Genomic DNA, 24,029 nt, shown 5'->3' with positions numbered 1-24,029 from the left:
GATCCTTCTACAGATCTCACTGGCCTGTGGTGCCTCTGGTGACAGAGTCAGCCCACAGGCAGTGGTTTGGGAATGGGTATGAGAAACTCACAGGCAAAGGGTAGAGCTGCCTGCTTTGAAAATGCAGTGAAGTCTTGGCACCTGCTCCACACTCCTGGGTTACTTCTCTGGGTTACATTGATTCCAGGAGATAGGTCATGAGATAGGTCAATCTTTCCATTATCATTCTGCTCCAGGCAGAATGTGTTTTTCCTGACGATTGTCCTCAGCCTTGACTCTCTACCTTCCAGACTCCACAAATAGGAAAGCCTATTTGCAGTGCATACCAGAGCACAGTGGGAAGGCATAATTCAGAGGAATTAAGTGCATCTGGGAGTGCTGGGCTGTCCTGATATGTTGCTCCCTCAGGGTCATTTTCCATTTCCAATCTGGACTGAACAGCAGCACATCTAGTGCCTCATGCAATCTGACAGCTTGCACAGGAGCCTTGGCTCCAAACCCCAACACAGTGGAGAAGAGAAGGGGAAGGCATAACTCTCCAACCTGGAATGACCTACTCCATTACCTTTCTCAACGCTGGAGTCATCTTCCCCAGTCTCCTCTCCCAGTGCAGCCTTCACACCTTGCAGAGTAGACGTTCTCACCCGTCTGAGTCTCACCGATGGACCTCTTGTGGGTGGAGGTCTCACAGGTGGAGGCCTCACAAGTAGTTTACTGGGGGAGGTCTCCAGCTCATTCCTAGAAAGAGCAAAACGGCAGCACTGAGAAGGAGGGGCTGCACATTTCCTTTGCTGCTTATGTTAGCTATGGGGGCACAGGCACACGTCAGAGCCCCTATGAACCCTTTCGGTCCCAGATCAGAGTATGCAGAATAGGCCCAATCCTGCAGAACTGTCTTAGGAACTGGAGTGTCCCATTGCAGACCTCCAGTGCCTGGAGGGGCATCAGCTTCTTCCCCAGGCTGCCGCAGGGCTTTCCCAGCCTTCCCGTTACAAGGCATCTTCTAAGCTTTCTAAGCAGCCCCTTCCATACATCTGTCAGTGCAGTTGGAAAGAACAGCCTCCGGGCCACTAAGAGAACGAATCCCTTGCAAGCTGGGAGCCAGCACAGAGCTCTGCAGAAGCCCACAAAGAGAGCCCAAATCCCTTGTAGAGGGCCTTCACAAGCCCTGGCAATGCAACACTACCAAACATGTGGTGAGAAGGTGCTTGCTTGGTCAGGCAGGGGCTAAGAAGCAAGGAATCATACTCACATTGGGAAAACTGTGACAGAGCCAGAAATGGTCAGAGAAGCTGCTGTTTCAGTATGTGAGATGACCGACTCCCACATCTCTGGCATCTGCAAAGGAGAGGGACACATGTGAAATGGTGCCAAGAGCAGCCGTTGCTTGCTCTGTTCAGGGAAGCTGCTGCCTTTCAGAAAGTCTGACACAATCTTTGCTGTTCCTCACAGCAGCATCATCCGTTGTACAGAATAGCAGCTGCAGGGGAACACAGGAGAATGGGTAATAACACTGCCAGGCTTTGGGCAAGGACAAAGTTTGTGAGCCTGACAGGAAACCACATCTTGCCTAATGAACAAGTCAGTGGAGGAGAGCCTGGGCCTTTCACTAGTTTGCATTTCTGGCTATTGTATTTTGTCTGATGGTTTCTGTTGCTTTCTCTTGAACTGAGAACATGTTCAGATGTAAGTGTAACAACCCCAGAGTCTCTCCTGAGATTCAAATGGCTGCTTCTGCAGAATGGAGGGATAGGGACTCACTGGCCTCCTTTTCCCCTGCGCAGTGGGTACAACTGTGAGTGCCAAACTTCTGGTGTGTTTTCAGGGAGCAGCTGCTGGCTCAGGAATAGGAGCCACTTCCAAAGGAAAAGTGACTCCTCTCTCTTTGCTGGAGAAAAACCTCTGGCCTAGAGAAAGGACTGAAAGGGCACCAAGGACTAGGACAAAAGGAAAAGGCAGAGGTGGGAACCCAGGCTGGACTGCAGGCCTAGCTTCTGTCTCTGGCTAAGTCCTTGAAGGGCTCAGCTCAGACTGCTTTCAGCCCTCCTCTTTCCAGCTGCACTTGAAAGTCCAGGCTGAAGGACAGGAAGGCGCTAAAGAGGTGGGGAAGGACACTGTCTGGAATGACTCTCTGTGACACACTGTGGCCACCACTAGCAGTGTGCAGGTACACACATTACACCACAGAAGTCCCCTTCATGCCCCAGGAGTGCAGAGACACACAAAAGCGCTGGTCAGAACTTTTTGACCAATATGGGAACAACAGCTAAGGTGGTCTGGTCCCATCTGGCCCTTGTTCTGCTTTTCTCTCTGCATTCCAGCTCAGAGGGAGGGTGATCAACAAGCCCTGCCACCTGCTGTGGTCCCAACACCACTGAAGATGATGTGCTGAGGACACCATGGTGGTACTGTTAGCTCATCCACAGGCTGCAGTTCCTTGTTGTCATAGCAGAAGGACAGGGAATTACAGCAACCTGCTCCTTTCACCCACTCCAAGAGGGTGTGCAACCAGAAGACCGAGCTACACAGACACAGAACTAGAAATGCTACAGAGCAAGGGGACAAGGGCGATCAAAGGTACTGTGACCAGATGACGCACAGGAGCGGTGAAACAAACTACAGTCTTCCAGCATCAGAGAGGACTCAGATCACCAGAGGGTTATCAGAGATGTCTGATGCCCTCAGCGGCCCAGGGAAAGGCAGGAGGGATCGTTGTGCAGGCACCTGGAATTACTCTAGACCAGGTGTGTCCACATGCCCAGACAGGCTGCGGCAGGCTAGGAGGAATCCATGCACTTGACTAGGGCTTCAAAACAGTGAGGAATAGCACTGAAGAAATGGAAAATTTACCCTGAGAAGAGCTTCTTCCAGCATTTCAGACCCATTCAGCCTTTGCAGAAGGCTTTTGTAAAAGCTCATTTTCACCACGCCGCCTTCGATGACAAGTATGCCAATGTCCTTCAGAACAAGGGCAACATTCTTCCCACTCTCCAGGCAGTGGGAGAAAAGATGCATGGTCTCTTCTATGCAAACCTCCACTGCTTTCTGAGGAACAGCAGTATCCGAGGCGATGCGATCATACTTTAGGAGCTCAGCTTGCTTGTGACCTAGGCAGCAACAAAACAGCCACACAGTCACTAAGAGAGCACTTCAGCAAGCTAAAAGAGAGTATCAGCAGCTGGAAGTTCTCCCAGTAGGACAGTGCTACAGAGCTGTCTTCTTTAACCCTCGGGGAAAGCCCCTAAGGAAGGCTGATGTCATCACTCCCTTGGGAGAAATTCAGAGCACGCCGCAACTGAACTCGAAGAGTACAGCAAAGCTTCCTTCCCTGCAGAAGCAGAAAGGAAGGGTCCTGGCTATCTCATATGAGAATGAGGCAGGATGGTGGCTGAAGGAGAAGAAAAAGGGGGGAGGCTCCCTGAAGAAGGGACTGCTCACAGTAACTGTGCCTGCACCCAGGACATGCCAGGCTTGAAGAGACCTAGCTGTGCCACATCACAGAGACTGCAATGCAGGAGGAAAACACAAGCAGTGCACAAAAGCTCTTCCTCTTACAGCCTGAATCTTCATTCATCTTCCTTAGTAAAGAATATGAGTTAATTGTCTTTTTATTTTTGAATTGCTACTTGTGAAGCCCAAGGCCTGTCCCTGAGGGATGCCAGACTGATGTCCACAGCACCATCAAATGGAGTCATTTTGAAAGGAAAGGCCCGCTCCGAACACAGCTCACAGCTCCTGCTGCTCCACAGCCACCACCCACACCACACTGCAGCTGCACTGCTCCCAGCATTGCCCAGCAGTCACAGCACAGCTGGCCTTGCGGGGCTTTTCCTACACACTGGTGCTCCCATCTCTGTTTCACTCTGCCAGCGGGGACTGCAGGTGGTGTCAGCCCACTCTGAGGTAGAAGCAGCTTGGAAGAGCCAGCATCAGTGCTGCTGTTCTACATTACAAGCTTTGCTGTGGCATCAACAGGGAACAGGGGTTTTAACTACATTACATTAGAAGTAGCAACCCCAAAACACTTGGTTGGAGCTAGCTGTAAAAGCAAGTTTAAGAAGGAGAGAGAAGCCCAAATGATTCTGCATTATGATGTTATGATATTAATAATAATAGATAATAATTAAAAATAAAAAAGCCCTGAAGATTTTCTCAGAACCCAGCAAAGGAATTCTAGATTTCTAGCAGCCATGGCTGAGCAGCAGTTATCCATATCCCACAGATGTGTCAAGGCAAAGCAAAAGTTTCATTCTGTCTTCTTACCAGTAGCAAGAGCCTTTTCATGTGTGAGACCATGACGCTCTGCCAGCTTCTTTGCAAGGCAAAACATGGGTCTGTGAACAGTCAGAAGACCATTCTTGCCATCAAGGACTTGCTGCCTAACAACTCTGAAGACCCCAAGAGGAATAATTCTCACGTCCTGCACACAGAAGAGAAGAATTCAAAGCATGTGAGGTGGAGAAACAGATCGAGGGCTTGTCAGAGCATGTCCATGTTGTGATGGGCCCTGCTCACTCCTGACACACACAGGGACAAGATGGAGCCCTCTGGAAGGCTTGGGAGAAGTTTTGGAGAGGTTCTTTGGAAGAATGTTCCAGCTGTTTTCCTCCCTCTCTGCCTTTCCCTCTCAAAATTACATGTAAAGCACCTCTCACATCCAGAAGAACCATAGGAAGGGTTTCCAAGAAGGGATATAATCTCCTCTCCCTGCTGCACCCTCCACCCCACCCCACCCCACCCCCAAAAAAACAAAAAGAAAAAAAGAGCCAGACTTTTTCTTGGTCTTTCACTCTGTCAGTGGGGGTTAGAGAAAGCCTCCAATCACTCCTGAGAATGAAACTGCTGGAGATCTGTCATCTCACTTTAGGGAGACATTTTCCCCGTTGCTCCTACTGTTTGCTGTATCCAACTCTAAGGGATTTCCTTTTAGGTTCACAGTAGGGGCAGAATAATTGCATTCAATGTCACAGAGATGTCAGGACTGCTGAAACCGTGAGGCTTGGATGGGAAGAACAGGAGGGCAGACCTACCTTGTTCAGCATCAGCTGCTCTATAACGTAGTGTGACACACTGTTCCAGATAAGCACAGCCACTGGAAAAGAAGGAAACGTCATGTCATGCTCTGGTTTGGCCAGCTCACAGCCATTCAGCACATGTCTAACCAATGAGATATCAAGAGCCCGTGTTACCAAACAGCACCCCCTCCCCAAAATAGCCCCATTCCTGACGGGGCCTGCAGAGCTGAGGTGGGCACTGCCTTCCAGCTAGAGCCTGTCCCCTGAGCCCAGCAGCGGTCTGGAGCTGAAACAGGCATTAGGATGTGGAGAACCTGCCCCAGGACATCCATGCGATGTCTCCCAGCTCAGAGCCTGCACTGATGGCCTGAAGGCACAAGCCAATGCAGTGGGAAGGCAGTGGCTGGGGTGCCAGACAGAAATCCCTGATGAGCTGAGGAATGGTGCAAGGATTCATTTGCAGCACATGGGCTTCCGGCAGCCTCTCCAGAACCCAGCAGGGGATGCAGGATCCCTCTGCTTTCTTCAGACAGGTCTCCTTTCCCTCCAGACACAGCTCTCATAGGGTGGACTTCTCTCTAGGGATATTGGCAAAGGATTTCCACCCAGCAAGGGGATGGTGCTGTGTCAATGGCAGTCTGAGGGCTTAATGAATCCCTGAGGGTCGCCCTGCAGGACCAAACTCCCCATACAGGATCCCTGTACACACACGGCCACCAGAGCAGCTCCAGCACCTTCCCCCACTAGGAGCTCAGATGGGCAATCCCCATTGCAAGGCCAGGAGTGACCCTTGGGGCTGGGATTTATTCCAAAAGTGCCCCAGGATGGAAGGGGCAGTGACAAGGTTGGGAGCCAGGAGTCCTTGCAGCCACACTGGCACCAGAGCTAGAGGGACCATGATCCTGGGCTCTGGCTGCAGCCCCAGCCCCATCCAAGCTCCCTCCAGCACTAGAGCTTCAACAGCCATGTTCACAGTTTGTGATCTCAGTGACAGCTCATGGGATAGAGCTTCAGCAGGGCTTACATTGTGGCGGCTGCGCTGGCATTCGCTGCCCATGGGACCTGCCATGGCCAGTGTCCCAGAGCTCCATCCTAGTCCTCTTGCTCTGAATGAAGAGCAAACAGGAGGTGATGAGGAAACAGCTCCTCTCTTGCTCCTCCTGTACACGTCACCTCAGCCCTGTGCTACTCTGGCCGCCCCTCGCTGGTTCCCGCTCAGGGTTGTGGGCTCCTCACAGCAGAGCAGAGCCGAGAGCAGTCCCAGTGCGTGGGCTCTCCCAGGCTCGTCGTGATGTGTGAGGAAAGGTCGGAGCGTGCGCTCTGACTGCTGTGCCTGTGACATGGGATGTCCCCTGTGAGCACAGCCCATGTCACAGAGGGGTCTGACCCTCCTCATCAGTGGCCTGGCCACAGAAAACCCTGTAGTGGGAAGAGGCAGCATGGAGAGCTTGGGGGCTGCCCCTGCCCCATTCAGACTGTGCAGCAGGGATTAACCTTCCTCCCACTGCAGGTCCTGGCCTCACTGAGCACTGCAGCTGTGCTCAGACGGCCATGACCACGAACGCAAAACCTGTCTGCCACGGAGGGTAGCGGACATCATGGCACCTTCACCCTATGGCCGCACAGCGCAGGTGTCTGCTGCCACCACAGGAGGAAGGGCTCACCACTGAGCCCACCAAAACATCGAGCCACTTCTTGGGAGTCACCACAATGCTCTTCTCGCTGCTACAATCTCGCTGCTCCTTCCCTTGACACTTCCCTCAGCCCCAAAATCTACAGGAATCTCTGTTCAGCCATGGCCAGCCTGCAGATGACTTTTAGACCTTTTGACTGCAGCACCTGGGGTCTGGGGTGGAGGGGAACTGAGCAGGAGAAGAGGTCACAGAGAAGAGAGCTCAACATCTCCTAGCTGGAATGGTTCTGTCCACAGAGGCACCAATTGCTGTCCCAGGTGCGTTGGGTCCCTAAACTCTGTACTAGACATACCAATATATCTTTTTTAATGGTGTGGGCCTGAATATGAAAAAAAAGTCTATCAATATGAAACAAGAAACAAACCTTGAAAAGGATGTAAAGGAGGTGTTTAGTCAACTCATTTAAGTCGCTACCATTCTTTGTTTTTATACTCCTCCTTGATTATGTTTATTTCTTTTGTTGGTGGTGGTGTAACTTTTGGCTTTTTAGTCTTTGGAGGAGATTTTGTGTGTGGTCTTTCTAAGGAAAGTGATTTGGAGTGGAATGCCATCACAGGGTCATGGAGATCTGGTGCCATTGCAGGTGCCCTTGTCCCCCCTGCTGAGCATCTGTTGGTAGCCCTGAGGGTCTCTGGTCTCCCACATGGCCCCCCAGGATGGGCAAGACGTTGCAATAGCTCTTTCATGCCAGAGACCCTGCAAGTTACTATTATTTGTAACCAGGGAGTCATTCAGCCTCTACTGCTGCACATTTTCCTCTCCAGTCATGGAGGGAGCGCACCTGAGAAGCTCCTATTGCAAATATGGAGCTCATTTGCTTGGAAATGAACATCTGTGAGTTTGTCCCTGTTCCTCACAAATCCTCACAAAGGCTTGGCTTTGCCCCTCATCCCAGTGCAGAGATGCCTTGTATTTTCCCCACAACCTGCAGACAACCTATCTGCACTCCCTGGTTCAGCTGCTGCCTCTTGGGGTCCCTGGGCCAACTCCTCGATAGACTGCCCTACATGTTTGCTAAATTACCCGCAGGACACCTCCTGGACTGCCTCCACTTGCCTGTGCTCCCACACAACTCCAAGAGGTACCCGAAGGCAGGATTGCTCTCAGGCACGCTAGGCCTTGAAGTTTATGCCATAGCTTTCCTCAACTCTTCCTAAAGCTTCCACATTATCCTAGGAAAGAAGAATGCCACATCTCCCCAAGGAGAAACCTGCCACCATGTGATGCTAGGAAAAGGAGGGAAGGGAAAAACACAAGACATGCAGGAAGCAGAGCTGGCAGGGAGGGGACACACGACAGGCACTTTACTCTTCTCCATCAGCACAGCATGGGTCAGCCCAGCGGCAGGGAAGCAGCCAGCATGAGCCCCCTGTCAGACGAGGGTCTGCTCAGGAGGAGACCACACTCATGTGGGCAGGCCAGAGGCTGTGGCCAGCAGGCACCTTTGTGCTGGCACCATCCACCCCAGGGCAGTCGTCCCATTCCATGCCCAGAGCCTACGTCAAACGACAGGACGCTTCCCTTTGCCAAGGTCTGTTCATGCTCACACACATGGACACGGGCCATACATGGACAAAGAGTGACAAATTGCAGACAGACATTTGGGATCCCCAGGTTTTTGCCAGGCCCAAGACCAGACCTCCACCCCTGCAGCCAAATGTCTGTTCTTGGCTGACAGAAACAATGTGCCTGCTCAGAAGCTCCAAGCAGAGTAATGACAGGGGCTCCTGACTCCATAACCCGAAGAGGATGGATCAAAAGGATCCACTTTCTTCACAGACATTCATGGACAGCATCATTTTAAGAACGTGACTTTATTGGGAACTTTTATTTCAGATATTTTACTTAGGGTAATTGGTTGCTGCCCAGCTGAGGATGACAGTTTCTCTCATAAGATGTTTCAGTGAATTCTGCCAATCCAGCTGGCCTGTTATGCTCTGTAACTGTTCCAAGACTGATGCTCTTGATCACCTCACAATGCTCCCAGCTGCCAAGGGCCAGTCTGGCTGATGGAAGGAACTCACCTCATAATCAACATCCCCAACATGTCGCTGTAGCCCACCTCTCCCGTCCTCCTGAGCTCTTCTTTCCATGGGGAAGGTTTTCTGACCCGCTTCATGACCTCACAGTGCCTGCATGCCTGCTGCCCAATCCGAGTGCTGCAACAGAGGTGACCTCAGCAACATCTCCCAGCCATGTCACCTTGACCTGCCTCTGCCTCTGCCCTCTCCAGGACCTCTCCTCTCTGCTGGGCCTTTCTGCTGCCCTTGATGACATCACCGTGCCCACCTGCTTGCCTGCCTGCTGCTGGCCAATCAGGCTGCATCCCAGAGGTGACCTCACAGTCACTGCACCATTGCTCTGACACTCACCTGCCTCTCCCTCCTTCCTCCCTCCAGGTTCCCCCTCTACCTCATGGGCTTTGTCAAGGCCCTGAGGATCTCACATGCCTGCCCAGCTGAGTTCCATCCCCCACGAGCACGCTGAGGGGTGGGACATACTCTTGTGCCATGACATGCCCAGGACAAGCTGATACGTCCCACAGAGCTGTCCCCTGGTGCTTTGAGAGCCTCAGCAGAAAGCTACATTCAAACCCTTCTGCTGGGCCACAGGCTGGGATGGGCAAGTTGGGATTGCCTCTCAGCTGGGCCTGGATCTAGACAAGGGCCGCACCACAGAGTGCTGCCTCTTCAACATTTCTCCAGCCACTGGGGCCTCAGGAAGGAGCTTTCTCCTGAACCAGGGCTGCTGTGAATGCAGGCGTCATTGTGGGTGGGGCTGGTACCACTGACCTTCCCCTTCACACCTGTGTGTGCAGAGATAGGTCTTGGGAAGGACTGTTACACTGGGAGGAAACAAGGACAGACAGACAGTGTTAGGAGCAGCACCAAGCACAAGACACACATGGATAAAATAGAGTCAGAGTTGAGCGCTGTCAGTTCTGTCCTGTATCATCCTCCAAGGAAGAGAAGAAAAGCAATCATGAAAAGCCACACATTAATTGCAAATGCTTTCTCAAAGCATCTCATGGTCGTGTTTTCACCAGCCCCTTGATGTGCTGAAAACATCCCTGCATCTCCCCTGATCACTGGGAAGGCTTTTTTCAACTCCCAGCAATTGAAACAGGAAATGAGAGGGAAAAGGGAAAATTCTTCTCCCCACAGCGGAGGCAAGCGTGCAGAACAGCTTAATTCTGTGCTGCCTACAAGAATGCAGGACACATTGGTGTCATACCTCTTCCCTGCCTTCCCTGGTGCCTGTGGGGTACCAGGAATCTATGTTTGGAGTTGTTTGGTTGTTCCTCACTAGAGGCAGCCTGGAATTAACCTATATTTGAGGAATTTTTTTTTTAATCAACTTGTACCATAGTTTTTTATGTTTATAGTCCTGAAAAAAAACCTCCTCTGTCTGCAACTAGTTGTCTGAGGAAAGCAGGTGGGAATTGGTGTAGAGGAGCTGTAACACTCAGGTACAGACTCAAATGGAAAAAGCTATATTTTAAAGGGAGTCATGCAAGCCCCCCAGTGGCTGATGAAAGAAATGGAATGTTGGGACATAAGGAGAAAGTTTGTCCATCCTCAAATCCTCAAATTTTCATGTTGAAAATAGTGCTTTTCCTGCATGTCTAGTATGAATTGGAGAATGTTGAGATCATCTATTCTGTAAGGTGAAAAATAAAGAGAGTTTAAAAAGCAGGCATCCTTCTTTTCGGGTGCTCACTGATATCTTCCTCTGGTCTATACACTGCTGAAAACTCTCCAAGTAGCCATTATGAATTTAAGAACTGAAGAAAATTATGAGTCATGGGTGCTTAGAGGTTTGTTGCATTTTAATGGCCACTTGGGTGTATTTGGTGCTGAGTCCACAAACCTCGCGTCCTGAGATGAGTTTGAACAAAGCCCTCAAGAAGCTGAACGCAGAAGGCCTCAGTGGCAGACACACCAGCCATAGCCAAGAGGACAAAGACAGTTCTGGTGGGTCCTTTCAGCTTTGGCAGTGCCTATAGCTACCTCCACCACAAACTGTCATATGCTGTCCCATGCCTGCACCTGTTTTCCTGAAAAAAGCACACAACCAAACTGCTTTGTCACCTTACTTGCACCCATGGACCTCCCTATCTCTACTCATGTCTCTCTGTCCTCACTTGTTTCTGCTTGAAACACAAAGGCAGGGGATCATCACAGAGATCCCTCAGAGACACCTGGAGCACCACAGGCCTACTCTTCAAGTTCTCTCAACCTCTCTGCATGGACACAGTCATTCCCCACTATGTGTAGGACTTGACACTTCTCTTGCAAATCTCCAGGAGGTACCTGTTCTCCAAATCACCCAAATTTCACAAGGGCCTTCAGGACTGAAGTTTCTCTCTGCCAACCAACAAAAAAACAAAACAACACAAGACAACACAAATGGAGACAGAGTAGACAGATTTGGGCTGACTGGATCAGAGGATATAAGGATGGTGGAAGATAGATACAAACTTAGAGGGTGGAAAGAGAAAAAAAATGGAGGGATTGAAAGTTAAGCAAAAGAATGATCAGGAACATTTGGGGATTCCTTCCAAGACGTTCTGCATCTGAACCATTGTGAATGCAGGAGCTCAAGGAAGCTGACCTACTTTCACAGACAAGGGGAAGCTGTCTGCAGATACAGACAGAGAGAAGGAAGAATCATGGACTCCTTTAGGGTGGAAGGGAGCTCAGGTGCTCTCTAGCCCAATCCCCTTGCTCCCAGCAGGGTCAGCTCTGGGCTGAGCCAAGTTGCTCTCCACTTTGTCCTGTCTTATTTAGTAAATGTCCAAGGAGGAGGCTGCACAGCTTCTCCAGGCAACCAGTTCCCAGATGCTTGACCATTCTCTGAAGTGAAAAACTTTTCCTGATCTTCAAAACCCTCTTGGATGCAGTCCTGTGCCACGTGCTCTAGGTGTCCCTGCGTATGCAGGGGGGTTGGACTCGATGATCTCTAGAGGTCCCTTCCAACCCTAAGCATTCTATGATTCTATGATTCTATGATTCTTCTGTGAATAAGTCTTCTTTTCATATATGCCCATTATCACTAATCCTCCCACCATGCATCAGGATAAAGATCCTTGTTCCATAGAATTGTATATTTCTTAAAGTTGGAAGGGAGCTTTAGAGATCATCCAGTCCAACCTTCCTGCACACGCAGATTCACCTAGAGCATGTGGCACAGGATTGTGTGCAAACAACAGGATATTTTGTAGCAAAAATATGGTGGGAAACAAATACCTCGCTAAAGTCCAGGTAAAAGATGTTTGCTCTTCTCCATCTACAAATGTGACTATTTCATCATAGAACACAGCCAGATTGGTGAGGCACAATTTACCTTGGAAAAATTATGAGGAGTGCTCCCAGTCACCTTCTTCTCTTTCACATGCCCTGAAATGTGATGTGAGAGGATTCACACCATTGTACATTCCTCACCAAGGTGAGACTGAACTGTCTGCAACTCCCCAGCAGCATGCTTAGCTGTAGGTGGGATGGAACTTGCCTAAAAACAACGGTAGAATTTAGTTGTTTGGGCACAGGCTGATAAACTGGGATGCCCAGGGGCACTTGCCCAGCTACCACCCAAGAAGGGAATGGCTTTCCCATACATAGAATCATCGAATCATAGAATGCTCAAGGTTGGAAGGGACCTCTAGAGGTCATCTAGTCCAACCTCCCTGCACACGCAGGGTCACCTAGAGCACGTGGCACAGGACTACATCCAAGTGGGTTTTGAAGATCTCCAGAGAAGGAGACTCCACAACCTCTCTGGGCAGTCTGTTCCAGTGCTCTGTCACCCTCACTGTCAAGAAATTTTTCCTTAAGTTCCTGTGGAACTTTTGGTGCTTCAGTTTGTGGCCATGACCTCTAGTTCTGTCGGTGGCCACCAGTAAAAAGAGGCCAGCACAATCTTTCTCACTGCCTCCCTTGAGGTACTTATATACACTGATCAGATCCCCTCTCAGCCTTCTCTTCTCCAGGCTGAACAGGCCCAGCTCCCTCAGCCTCTCCTCATATGACAGATGTTCCAGGTCCCTGATCATCCTTGTGGCCCTGCGCTGGACTCTCTCCAGCAGCTCCACATCCCTCTTGTACTGTGGAGCCCAGAACTGGACACAGTTCTCCAGATGCGGCCTCACCAGGGCTGAGTAGAGGGGCAGGATCACCTTCCTCGACCTTCTGGAGATGCTCTTCTTAATGCACCCCAGGATCCCATTGGCCTTCTTGGCCACAAGGGCACACTGCTGTCTCATGGTCAACTTGTCATCCACCATGACACCCAGGTCTTTCTCTGCAGAGCTGCTTTCAAGAATATCCCATGAACATCCCATGCTGTATCTGCTACAGGCATGTAGTTGTGCTGGACAACACAAACATTTGGTACTGCCCTGAGGACCTATTTTTATGTCACTGAATCAAGGGTCTGAATTGCTTAAGCTATTTGCACTGTGGGGATCTGCCTGTGTCTTGGTTTTGCAGTGAGTGGAGCTGTAGTAGTAGCTGTAGGCCTCTAGAACAATTGCAGATGTCCAAGGAAAATCCCCATCATGATAAACATGATGAGCCCTGGGAAAATGAGCTCTTGCCTTGCCCCTGTCTAGGGGTCCTATGTAGCTTAGGGATGGGAATAGGGGTTTCCAGAGAGGGATATAATTTCCACTTCTTGTAGATAACCCTTTAAATAATTTCACTGACTAATACTCACTACTGTTGGAACAAGTTTCTCAGAATTGTTCAGAGAGAGCCCATGGGTCTATCTCAGTGAATGATACACAGGAGGAGGGAGTGCAAGGAATGGACAGATCTGTATCTTCAGCAGGGCCTCTGCCAGGCTCCTGGGATGAAAGGAGCTCATGGAAACCTGGCAGCACTGCCAAAAGGCAGCTCTGTGTGACCATGTGCTCTCTTCCCCCCTGTACCCTAATGTGCTTTTTTCCACCCAACCCTCAACCTGACCACTCCATAAACAGCACACAGGCAGGGGTTTATTGAGCATGCACCAACTAAAATCTATCTAGTATGCAAATATGACTAGGAGTCAATCATCTTTCCCCCTCCCCTCATTAATAGCACAGGCAGCCCAGAGCACATTGAGCTCTCCTTCACAGCAACGGGCTGTACTGCAGAACCTCCTCTCGAGCAGGGACACCTCTCAGGGATATTCCTCGAGGTTGAAAGATTCCTTACCCACAACAGTTCTTCTGTGAGTGACTAATAGCAAGTTGCAGCTTGGCAAACCTTTGAAACTTTCCTTAGTTGAATCTCTGTTTGTGCACATAATGCTTTAGGTGTAAACTGTTGACCATATCTGAGACTAGGGGTGGATCCAGCCACTCCCCGGCTGCTCTGACAAGGAGTTTGGAAAGCAAGGCAGTCCATTCCGATATTCATGATTCAAGGGAGGGTCTCCTTGATGCTTTCATCTGGCCCTGTTCTTCATGCAGTACACAAGTGAGTATACCTCATCATCGTTCATTTTTTAAATCATTGACTTATTTATCATGGAACTATGTTAAATCACTATATCTTATCTCAGTAAAACATTTTACTGCTTCTCTCTCATGGGAGAGCGGCATTATTGATCTCCATCCTCAACCCTCTGTCCAGGAGCAGCTCCTTGGCAAAGGGTAAGAGGGCTCCAGGCACTGCCTGCTCTTGCTGCCATAAAATGAGAGAAGGCAGAGAGATGTGAAAGGCAGTCTGGAGGAGGAGGGCAGAGGAGAACTCCTTGTGGGAGAAATCTTCACAGCCTTTTTCATGGGAAATGTCTGGTTGTAGATTAATACTACTGAGGTACATGGAGGAGTCTTCTAAACTCATCCCATTTCATTACTGTGACTGGGATCATCCTGTCAACTGCTGCAGTATGGAGGAGGAGCAGATGTTTCCATTTGGAATTCACTGCCATGTGGTCAGAAGGACAGGGTCCTGCTACCTTCCCCCAGGGACACCCCAGGGAGATGAATTTACTGGATTCACACAGGTCTGTCTAGAGCTGTGACTCAGAGCAGTTCTGAGGGCCCAGTAGGTGGGATGTGATCTGTGAGCACTGAGAAGGGAGAGATGTGGGAGCAGAGACACTGGTTCCTGCAGGGACAGCTCCAAGCAGCAGAGTCAAAATGTGGGTGGAAGCTACAAACTTCAGCATCTCTTCTCCTCTCCCACTCAGCAGAGCTCTCAGGCCTCTGGAGTCTGAGTCATGAGTTATTTCTTTGGTGGTCACATACCCAGAGGAGGAGAAACACTGGAGTGTCTTCATGTCTCTCTGTGTTCCTGCCTCCCTTGGCAGTAATATCATGCCATTGTTCCATGTCTTCCCACCTGTATGTGGTGCTCTTGTCTTTTCGCTTTGAGTCTGTGCTCAGGGTGATTCATATGCATTTCAGACAAGGCACTTGTGATACCTGCCATGCAGACCTGTCCTTGCCAATGAGGTGCCCAAGTGCTCCTCTAACCTGTGGAGTTCTGTGGGGTGAGATCGTCTGTCTGGGAATGAGCCACCTCTCTCTTCAGGACTCCCCATGTGCAGGAGAATTGGCCATTTGACTCTGAGGGATCTTTGACATTTGACACTGCACAGAAAGCAAAGATGGGGAGGGGTAATATCTGCTTTTGTGGGGAGGGCAAAGTTATAAGAATAATAAAGCCCTGTTCAGAGAAGTCTGTCCTAACTTGTCAATGTCTTTTTCTCCTTGGACAGTCCCCATGCCCAAAGGAAGCACATGTCCAACAGAAGCTCCTTCAATGAGTTCCTCCTGCTGGCATTCTCAGAAACACGGGAGCTGCAGCTCTTGCACTTCTCACTGTTCCTAGGCATCTATGTGGCTGCCCTGCTAGGGAATGGCCTCATCATCGCAGCAGTAGTCTGTGACCACCACCTCCACACGCCCATGTACTTCTTCCTTCTCAACCTCTCCCTCCTCGATCTTGGCACTATCTCCACCTCTGTCCCCAAATCCATGTCCAATTCCCTGTGGGACACCAGGGCCATTTCCTACTCAGGATGTGCTACCCAACTCTTTCTGCTTGTCTTTTTCATTTTGGCTGAGTACTTTCTTCTCACCCTCATGGCCTATGACCGCTTTGTTGCCATCTGCAGACCCCTGCACTATGGCAGCCTCCTGAGCAGCAGAGCTTGTATCAAAATGGCAGCAGCTGCCTGGGGCAGTGGTTTTCTCTGTGCTGTCCTGCACACTGCTAATACATTTTCATTACCACTCTGTCAAAGCAATGCTCTGCACCATTTCTTCTGTGAAATTCCCCAGATCCTCAAGCTCTCCTGCACAGGCTCCTACCTCAGGAAATCTGGAGCTCTTGTGGTTACTGCTTGGTTAGTCTTTGGATGCTTCATGTTCATCGTGATGTCCTACGTGCAGATCTTCCGGGCTGTGCTGAAGATCCCCTCCAAGCAGGGGCGGCACAAAGCCTTTTCCACGTGCCTCCCTCACCTGGTCGTGGTCTCTTTATTTGTCAGTACTGTCATGTTTGCCCACCTGAAGCCCCAATCCGTTTCCGAACCAAATCTGGATCTGATGCTGGCTGTTTTGTACTCAGTGGTGCCTCCAACAGTGAACCCCCTCATCTACGGCTTTAGGAACAAGGAGCTCAAAGATGCCAAAAGAAGACTGACCCAATGGGTATACTGTCAGCACCAGTAACTATCCCATGTGCCTCTACCCAAGGTATTTGATATCTAATCAATGTGTTGTTCAGTTCATTTTTTGTGTTACTTTTCTTTGATGTATTCTGGTGAAAGCGAAAGATTTTGGTTCTTGCTGCTTTGTGACTGACCAGTTAACCCTTACGGTATAAGATGCAAAGGATATGGGCAAAGGGTGAGGTGCCCAGGAAGCCCAGGAATCATGTAGCATGTAACTCACTAATGAATGCTGTTGTGCATATAACTGACTTTATCCCAACAAACAGATGGGAGGACCAGAGGATGACCTTTATGTCAGAGAAGCAGCTATAACTGTTGAGTGGATTAACTGGTGTAAACATTATATCATCTCTTCCTGAGCTGTTAAAAGGAATGTGAATTTCTCCCTTAGATTAGCCAAACCAGCATGAGGGAAGTGTATTCGTGGCTCAGCCCAACATAGGATATAAAACCTGAAAAACCTAAAAAAGGAATTTTGAAGAGAGCAACAGGCTTGTACTGACTTCATCCTGTGTATTCCGTTATGGAGACTAGTGATGCCGAGCATCATGAACGCGACCATGCTGTAGATACTGATAACAGTAATCACACTGGTATTGTGACTGAACTGTGCAAATGCATTTGTGATTTCTGTACATCATGGAATCACACTGCTAAATCAAAATCCCTTGCAACATCAACTATCTTGAAATAAACTTGTAAACCTTGCACTCTCTATATGTATGGAATATCAGGAAGAACCTGCTCAGAGAGTACTGGACTCTCACAGACCATTGCCCAGCAACCACTCCAAAAGGGCATGATTCTTCTGTGGGTCCCATGCTCTATCTGCTAAAGACATGCTGGAATATCAAGGATGTGACACGATGATGCTGGGCTAGTTTTCTGCCACTGAATCAAGTGCCTGCACAGAATTGTATTAGCTGTTTTAATGTAGAGATCTGCATGTTTATTTTAGTCTGCCTTAGTGAGCATCACTTTCTTGGTGGTGGCCAGTGACAGAACAAGGAGTAATGGGTACATATTGAAACATGGGAAGTTTCACCTCCTTATGAGGAAGAACTTCTTACTTGTGAGGGTGACAGAACTCTGGGACAGACTACCTAGACAGGTTGTGGAGTCTCCTTCTTTGGAGATACTCAAAACCTGCCGGGATGCAACCCTGTGCCCCGTGTTCTAGGTGTCCCTGTTTAGCGGAGAGATTCTACTAGCTGATCTCTAGAGGTCTCTTCAAACCTCAATCGTTCTGTGATTCTGTGATGCGTAAGAGGCAAGGAACCATCAGAAACGGAGCTTGTGGTCGACAGGAAGTCACAGTGTTCTTAAAGACCCACTTAAAGGCCGATACTGTCCATCTCTGACCATTTTCATCCCAGTGCAACACCCTTTTAATAGACTTATCTCTGCCCACATAGGTTTGAAGGGGAAGGTCAGTGGCACCATTTGAACACACAATGATGCCTCTATTCATAGATGCTCCCTTGCTTGAGCTCTGCTCTGCAGTGGCTGAGTGGGCTGTGAGGAGCCAGGGGTTCTACCCATGGGCTGCAGAGCACTTAGTCCTCCTGTCCTGTGGTGGGAAGGAGAGAATGGACTAACTCTGACATAGAGAAATCCTGTCAGGTGAAATGCTCATTCGGAAGGCCTTTTCAGCCTCTTCATCTCCAGTTCAATGAGGTTTTGAGGAACAGAGTATTACAAATTTAGGAATTTATATATATGTATATACATATATTTATATATGTGTGCCTGTGTGTATATATATATATATATATTCATATATACACACACAAAAACATTTATATGCATCTTTTTTTCTTGTGGATATAAATGTTCTTGCTGAGAGGAAAGGATTCCCTGACCCTTGGTGCAGAGTGAGGACAGCTAGTCTGTCTGTTAGCTTTGTCCCAGCTATCTGGTGCTTCCAGCTCTTTCCACTGGAGTGTGATCACACTTACCACACACCTGAGAAAGAAACCAGCCTCTGCTGAGTGCAGAGCAATCCAGTTTGAAGTGCAGATCTTCAAGCTTCCTCCCCTTTCTCAGAGCCCCCAATGGAGGTGGGCACACTGCCCTTCTAGCCAAGGACACACAGTGTCTTTTCAGCTGCCCATGTATAGCCTCTCACAACCATTTCCACACTCTTTGCATTTCTGTACCTTCTTGACAGTCTCTCACTTATTGAAGAATCTATGAGACAGCAGAGCCTTTGTGGAGGGCATCTCACAGCCTGGCAGAGCACAACAGGGAAACCGACAAATGTCCTCCAGATGGTGTACCCTTGAGGGAGAGCCCGATCAATTCCTACTCCCTGAGTGGTGGAGCCCCGTAGCTTAGAAGGGCACTGGGGCGAGCTCACTCCCACACAGACCCCTCTGTGGCCTAGCTCGCAGGGCAGCTCTCTGAACTGCATCTGAAGGCCTCCAACCCCAAACAGCTGAAGCGCAGAACAGGATCAGCTTGGAGAAGAGGAGGAACAAGGAGCACTAGAGGCAGACAGGTCCTCAGGAAAGCCTTTATCTTCCCCAGCTAGGCATGCTGCCTTGCACACAGCAACATGGCAAGGCATTCGCTGTCAGCCTCTTTATTGGGCATCATGAAATGGGCCCGTGGCAGGAGACACATGCCTGTCCTGTGCAGGACTGTGAGTGCAGAGAAGGTGGTTCATGCCCTCAACTCCATGGCTTCAAGGCAGAGGCTCTGAGAGAAGAGAGGTGGGGAAGTTGATCAGAGGAAAGTGTCTACATGGACAGGACTGGCCATGACTTGCCCACATCCATTCTGCCCCGATAATTCTCTTAGTTCCTCTCATTCTCTGTCCTGTGATGCCTGGAGCTGTCCCTGCCTGGAGCTGTTCCTCTGGCCCAACATCTTCTCCCTGCCCTAGCACTAACAGAGAGGCTTTGATGTTATGATCTCCTTCCATCTTCTGTGTGCTCAGTTGTGCTCTCCTGAAACCCCCTGGTTCTGGGCACTGGGCAGGGACATTTCTGTGCATGCAGGTCCTGAGGAGCAGGTCAGAGAAAATCTGATCCTCTCACCCAGTACTTCTCCCTGCTTCTCCATGAGAACATGCCCAGGCTGGCTGAGCACTGACCCTTGCAAGTGGCAGAGTCCCTGCCCTGCTTGTGCACACAGCACCCTGTGGCACAGGACACTGCTCTGAATTACAACCCTGAGAAGATTTGAGAAGACTCTTCCAGGCACCCCAGTAGCATTGCTCTGCTGCCAGAGACTTACTGCATCGAAATCTCTGTAGATTTCTCCAACAATGAGCCCTCCTCTGTCCTCCCAGTCCACCCTCTCATTTCTCTGTCCCTTTCTGTCTTATCTCATGTCACCACCAGCAGGCAGTGCCTGGAGCTCTGCTGCTCTTCACAAAGGAGCTGCTCCTGGACAGAGCTGTTTCTTGCCTTGGCTGCCATGAGCTCACCCTACCCCAAGAGCCTTGCCCCACTTGGGAACAGCAGTTCAGCTCAAAAGATGACTTGATTTCTCCTTTGTACTCTCTCGTCTTAGGTGATGCTCACTGAGGTAGACTAAAATAATCATGTAGATCTCTGCATTAAAACAGCTAATACAATTCTGTGCAGACACCTGGTTTGGTGACAAAAAAATACCCCAGCAGCATCATGTCACATGCTTGACATTCCAGCGTGTCTTTAACAGAGAGAGCATGGGACCCACAGAAGAACCATGCCCTTTTGGAGTATTTGCTGGCCTGTGAGAGTCTAGTACTCTCTGAGCAGTACTCTGATATAAATACAGCGTGCAAGGTTTCATAGAACAAGTTTATTTTGAAGACAATTTATGTTACAAGAAATTTTGATCTAGCAGCATGATTCCACGATGTACAGAAATCACAAATGCACTTGCATAGCTAAGTTGCAATAGCAATGTATTTGCTGTTATCAGTATCTACAGTATGTTCACTGTCAGTAAGCTGGACATGACGGGTTGGAGTCAGCACAAGCCTATTGCTCTCTTCAAAATTCCTTTGTTAGTTTTTCATGTTTTATACCCTATGCTGGGCTGAGCCATGAATACACTGCCCTCATGTTGTTCTGGCTAATCTAAGGGAGATATTCACATTCATTTTATAAATTCAGGAAGAAACGTTTACACCTGTTAATCCACTCAAGAGTTATAGCTGCTTGGGAAACATGACGGTCAAGCTCTGGTGCCTCATGTGTTGGGATGAAGTCTGTTCTCTGTACCAGAGCCGTGATTAGTGAGTTCCATGCTGCACGATTTCTGAGCTTCCTGGGCACCTCACCCTTTACCTCTCTCCTCTGCATCTTCTTATAAGGTAGGGGTTTACTGGTTGGTCACAAAGGTACAAGAACCAAAATATTTCATTTTCACAAAGAAAAGTTAACACAAAAAATGAAATGAACAACACATTGATTAGATATCAACTACTATGGGAATGGAGATTAGAGACACATGAGGTGGTTACTGGTGCTGACAATATACCCGTGCTGTCAATCTCCTTCTGGCATCTTTGAGCTCCTTGTTCCTTAAGCCGTAGATGAGGGGGTTCACTGTAGGAGGCACCAGCGAGTACAAAACAGCCAGCACCAGATCCAGATTTGGCTGGGAAAGGGAGGGAGGCTTCAGGTGAGTAAACGCAAGTGTGATGATGAACAGGGAGACCACAGCCAGGTGAGGGAGGCACGTGGAAAAGGCTTTGTGTCGTCCCTGCTCAGAGGGGATCCTCAGCACTGCTCTGAAGATCTGCACATAGGACACCACAATGAAAATGAAGCATCCAAACACTAAGCAGGCAGTAACCACAGTAGCTCCAGATTTCCTTAGATAGGAGTCTGTGCAGGAGAGCATGAGGATCTGGGGAATATGACAGAAGAAATGGTGCAGAGCATTGCTTTGACAGAGTGGTAATGAAAATGTATTAGCAGTGTGCAGGACAGCACAGAGAAAACCACTGCCCCAGGTGGCTGCTGCCATTTTGATACAAGCTCTGCTGCCCAGGAGGGTGCCATAATGCAGGGGTCTGCAGATGGCAACAAAGCGGTCATAGGCCATGAGGGTGAGAAGAAAGTACTCAGCCAAAATAAAAAAGACAAGCAGAAAGACTTGGGTAGCACATCCCAAGTAGGAAATGGTCCTGGTGTCCCACAGGGAATTGGACATAGATTTGGAGATAGAGGTGGAGATAGTGCCAAGATCGAGGAGGGAGAGGTTGAGAAGGAAGAAGTACATTGGTGTGTGGAGGTGGTGGTCACAGATTACTGCTGCGATGATGAAGCCATTCCCTAGCAGGGCAGCCACATAGATGCCTAGGAACAGTGAGAAGTGCAAGAGCTGCAGCTCCCATGGTTCTGAGAATGCCAGGAGGAGGAACTCATTGAAGGAGCTTCTGTTGGACATCTGCTTCCTTTGGGCATGTGGTTTATCCAAGGAAAAAAAGACATTGACAAGTTAGGACAGACTTCTCTGAGCAGGGCTTTCTGATTCTTACACCTCTGCCCTCCCCACAAAAGCAGATAATACTCCTCCCCATCTTTGCTTTCTGTGTAGTGTCAAATGTCAAAGATCCCTCAGAGTCCAATGGTCAATTCTCCTGCACATTGGGAGTCCTGAAGAGAGAGGTGGCTCATTCCTAGACAGCTCTGCTCATCCATTACCTAGAACCCCACAGATTAGAGGGGTACTTGGGCACCTCATTGGCAAGGACAGGTCTGCATGGCAGGTGCCACAAGTGCCTTGTCTGAACTGCATCTGAATCACCCTCACCAGATATGCCAAGGGAAAGGACAAGAGCACCACATACAGGTAGGGAGACATGGAGCAATGGCATGATATTACTGCCAAGGGAGGCAGGAGCACAGAGAAACATAAAGGCACTCCGGTGTTTCTCCTCTTCTGGGTATGTGACCACCAAAGAAATAACTCATGACTCAGAGTCCAGAGGCCTGAGAGCTCTGCTGAGTGGGAGAGGAGAAGAGGGGCTGAAGTTTGTAGCTTCCACCCACATTTTGACTCTGCTGCCTGGAGCTGTCCCTGCAGGAACCAGTGTGTCTGCTCCCACATCTCTCCCTTTTCCATGCTCACAGACAACAACCCACCCACTGGGCACTCAGAACTGTTCTGAATCACAGCTCTAGACAGACCTGTGTGAATCCACTAGATTCATCCCGCTAGGGTGTCCCTTTGAGGAGGTAGCAGGGCATCCTGGCCTTCTGACCATGTGGCAGTGAATTGCAACTGGAATCATCTCCACTTCCTCCATAATGGAGAAGTTGGGAGAGTGTTCCTTAAAAAACAGTCGTGGAATAGGATGAGTTTAGAAGACTCCTCCAGGTGCCTCTGTAGCATTAATCTACAACCAGACACTTCCCCCGCAAAAGGCTGTGAAGATTTCTCCCACAAGGAGCGCTCCTCTGCCCTCCTCCTCCAGACTGCCTTTCACATCTCTCTGCCTTCTCTCACCTTATGGCAGCAAGAGCAGGCAGTGCTTGGAGCCCTCTTGCTCTTTGCAAAGGAGCTGCTCCTGGGCAGAGTGTTGAGGATGGAGATGAATAATGCTGTTCTCCCATGAGAGAGAAGCAGTATAATGTTTTATTGAGATAAGATATAGTGATTTAACATAGTTCCATGATAAATAAGCCAATGATTTAAAAATGAGCAATGGCGAGGTATACTCACTTGTGTACTGCATGAAGAACAGGCCCAGATGAAAGTATCAAGGAGACTCTCCTGTTGAGTCATGAATATCAGAATGGACCGCCTTGCTTTCCAAACTCCTTGTCCGGGGAGCCTGGGAGTGGCTGGATCCACCCCTAGTCTCAGATATGGTCAACAGTTTACACCTAAAGCATTATGTGCACAAACAGAGATTCAACTAAGGAAAGTTTCAAAGGTTTGCCAAGCTGCAGCATGCTATTAGTCACTCACTGAAGAGCTGTCATGGGAAAGGAATCTTTCAACCTCGAGGAGTATCCCTGAGAGGTGTCCCTGCTGGAGAGGAGGTTCCGCAGTACAGCCTGCTGCTGTGAAGGAGAGCTCAGTGTGCTCTGGGCTGCCTGTGCTATTAATGAGGGGAGGGGGAAAGATGATTGACTCCTAGTCATATTTGCATACTAAATGGATTTTAGTTGGTGCATGCTCAATAAGCCCCTGCCTGTGTGCTGTTTACGGAGTGGTCAGGTTGAGGGTTGGGTGGAAAAAAGCACATTGGGGTACAGAGGGGAAGGGAGCACACGGTCACACAGAGCTGCCTCTTGGCAGTGCTGCCAGGTTTCCATGACCTCCTTTCATCCCAGGAGTCTGTCAGAGGCACTGCTGAAGGTATAAATTTGTCTCTTGCTTGTGCTCCCTCCTCCTGGGAACCATTCAGTGAGATAGACCCATGGGCTCTCTCTGAACAGTGCAGAGAAACTTATGCCAGTATTAGTCAGTATTAGTCAATGAAATTAGTTAAAAGCTTCCACAAGAAGTGGAAATTATGTCCCACTCTGGAAACCCCTATTCCCATCCCTAAGCTACATAGGACCCCTAGACAGGGGCAAGGTGAGAGCTCATTGTCCCAGGGTTCATCATGTTTATCATGATGGGGATTTTCCTTGGACATCTGCAATTGTTCTAGAGGCCTACTGCTCCTACTACAGCTCCACTCACTGCAAAACCA

At 49.3% G+C, this 24,029-nt stretch overlaps 2 protein-coding genes across 2 annotated transcripts in view; one reads left to right on the top strand and one right to left on the bottom strand.

The window, feature by feature from the left end:
- The window catches only part of LOC148592355 (coiled-coil domain-containing protein 81-like), a 129,989-nt gene that overhangs the window by 57,701 nt on the left and 48,259 nt on the right, over nucleotides 1–24,029 (top strand). The gene's annotated exons all lie outside the window — the stretch shown is intronic.
- Nucleotides 1–24,029, bottom strand: part of LOC148592356 (uncharacterized) — a 68,666-nt gene that overhangs the window by 7,591 nt on the left and 37,046 nt on the right. Inside the window, exons 3-5 of the mRNA XM_088535160.1 lie at nucleotides 2,851–3,107; nucleotides 1,253–1,338; nucleotides 566–738 (exon numbers count right to left, since the gene is read on the bottom strand). Of these exons, the coding sequence (XP_088391286.1) occupies nucleotides 566–738; nucleotides 1,253–1,338; nucleotides 2,851–3,107 (516 nt within the window). The remainder of the gene's footprint in view (nucleotides 1–565; nucleotides 739–1,252; nucleotides 1,339–2,850; nucleotides 3,108–24,029) is intronic.

The sequence above is a fragment of the Tinamus guttatus genome, unplaced genomic scaffold (assembly GCF_059628265.1).
Source record: "Tinamus guttatus ecotype Peru unplaced genomic scaffold, ASM5962826v1 Tinamus_guttatus_pri_ptg000618c, whole genome shotgun sequence".
Classification (NCBI taxonomy): domain Eukaryota; kingdom Metazoa; phylum Chordata; class Aves; order Tinamiformes; family Tinamidae; genus Tinamus; species Tinamus guttatus.
Note: the sequence above shows the minus strand (reverse complement) of the source record. Positions and strands in the feature narration are given on the sequence as shown.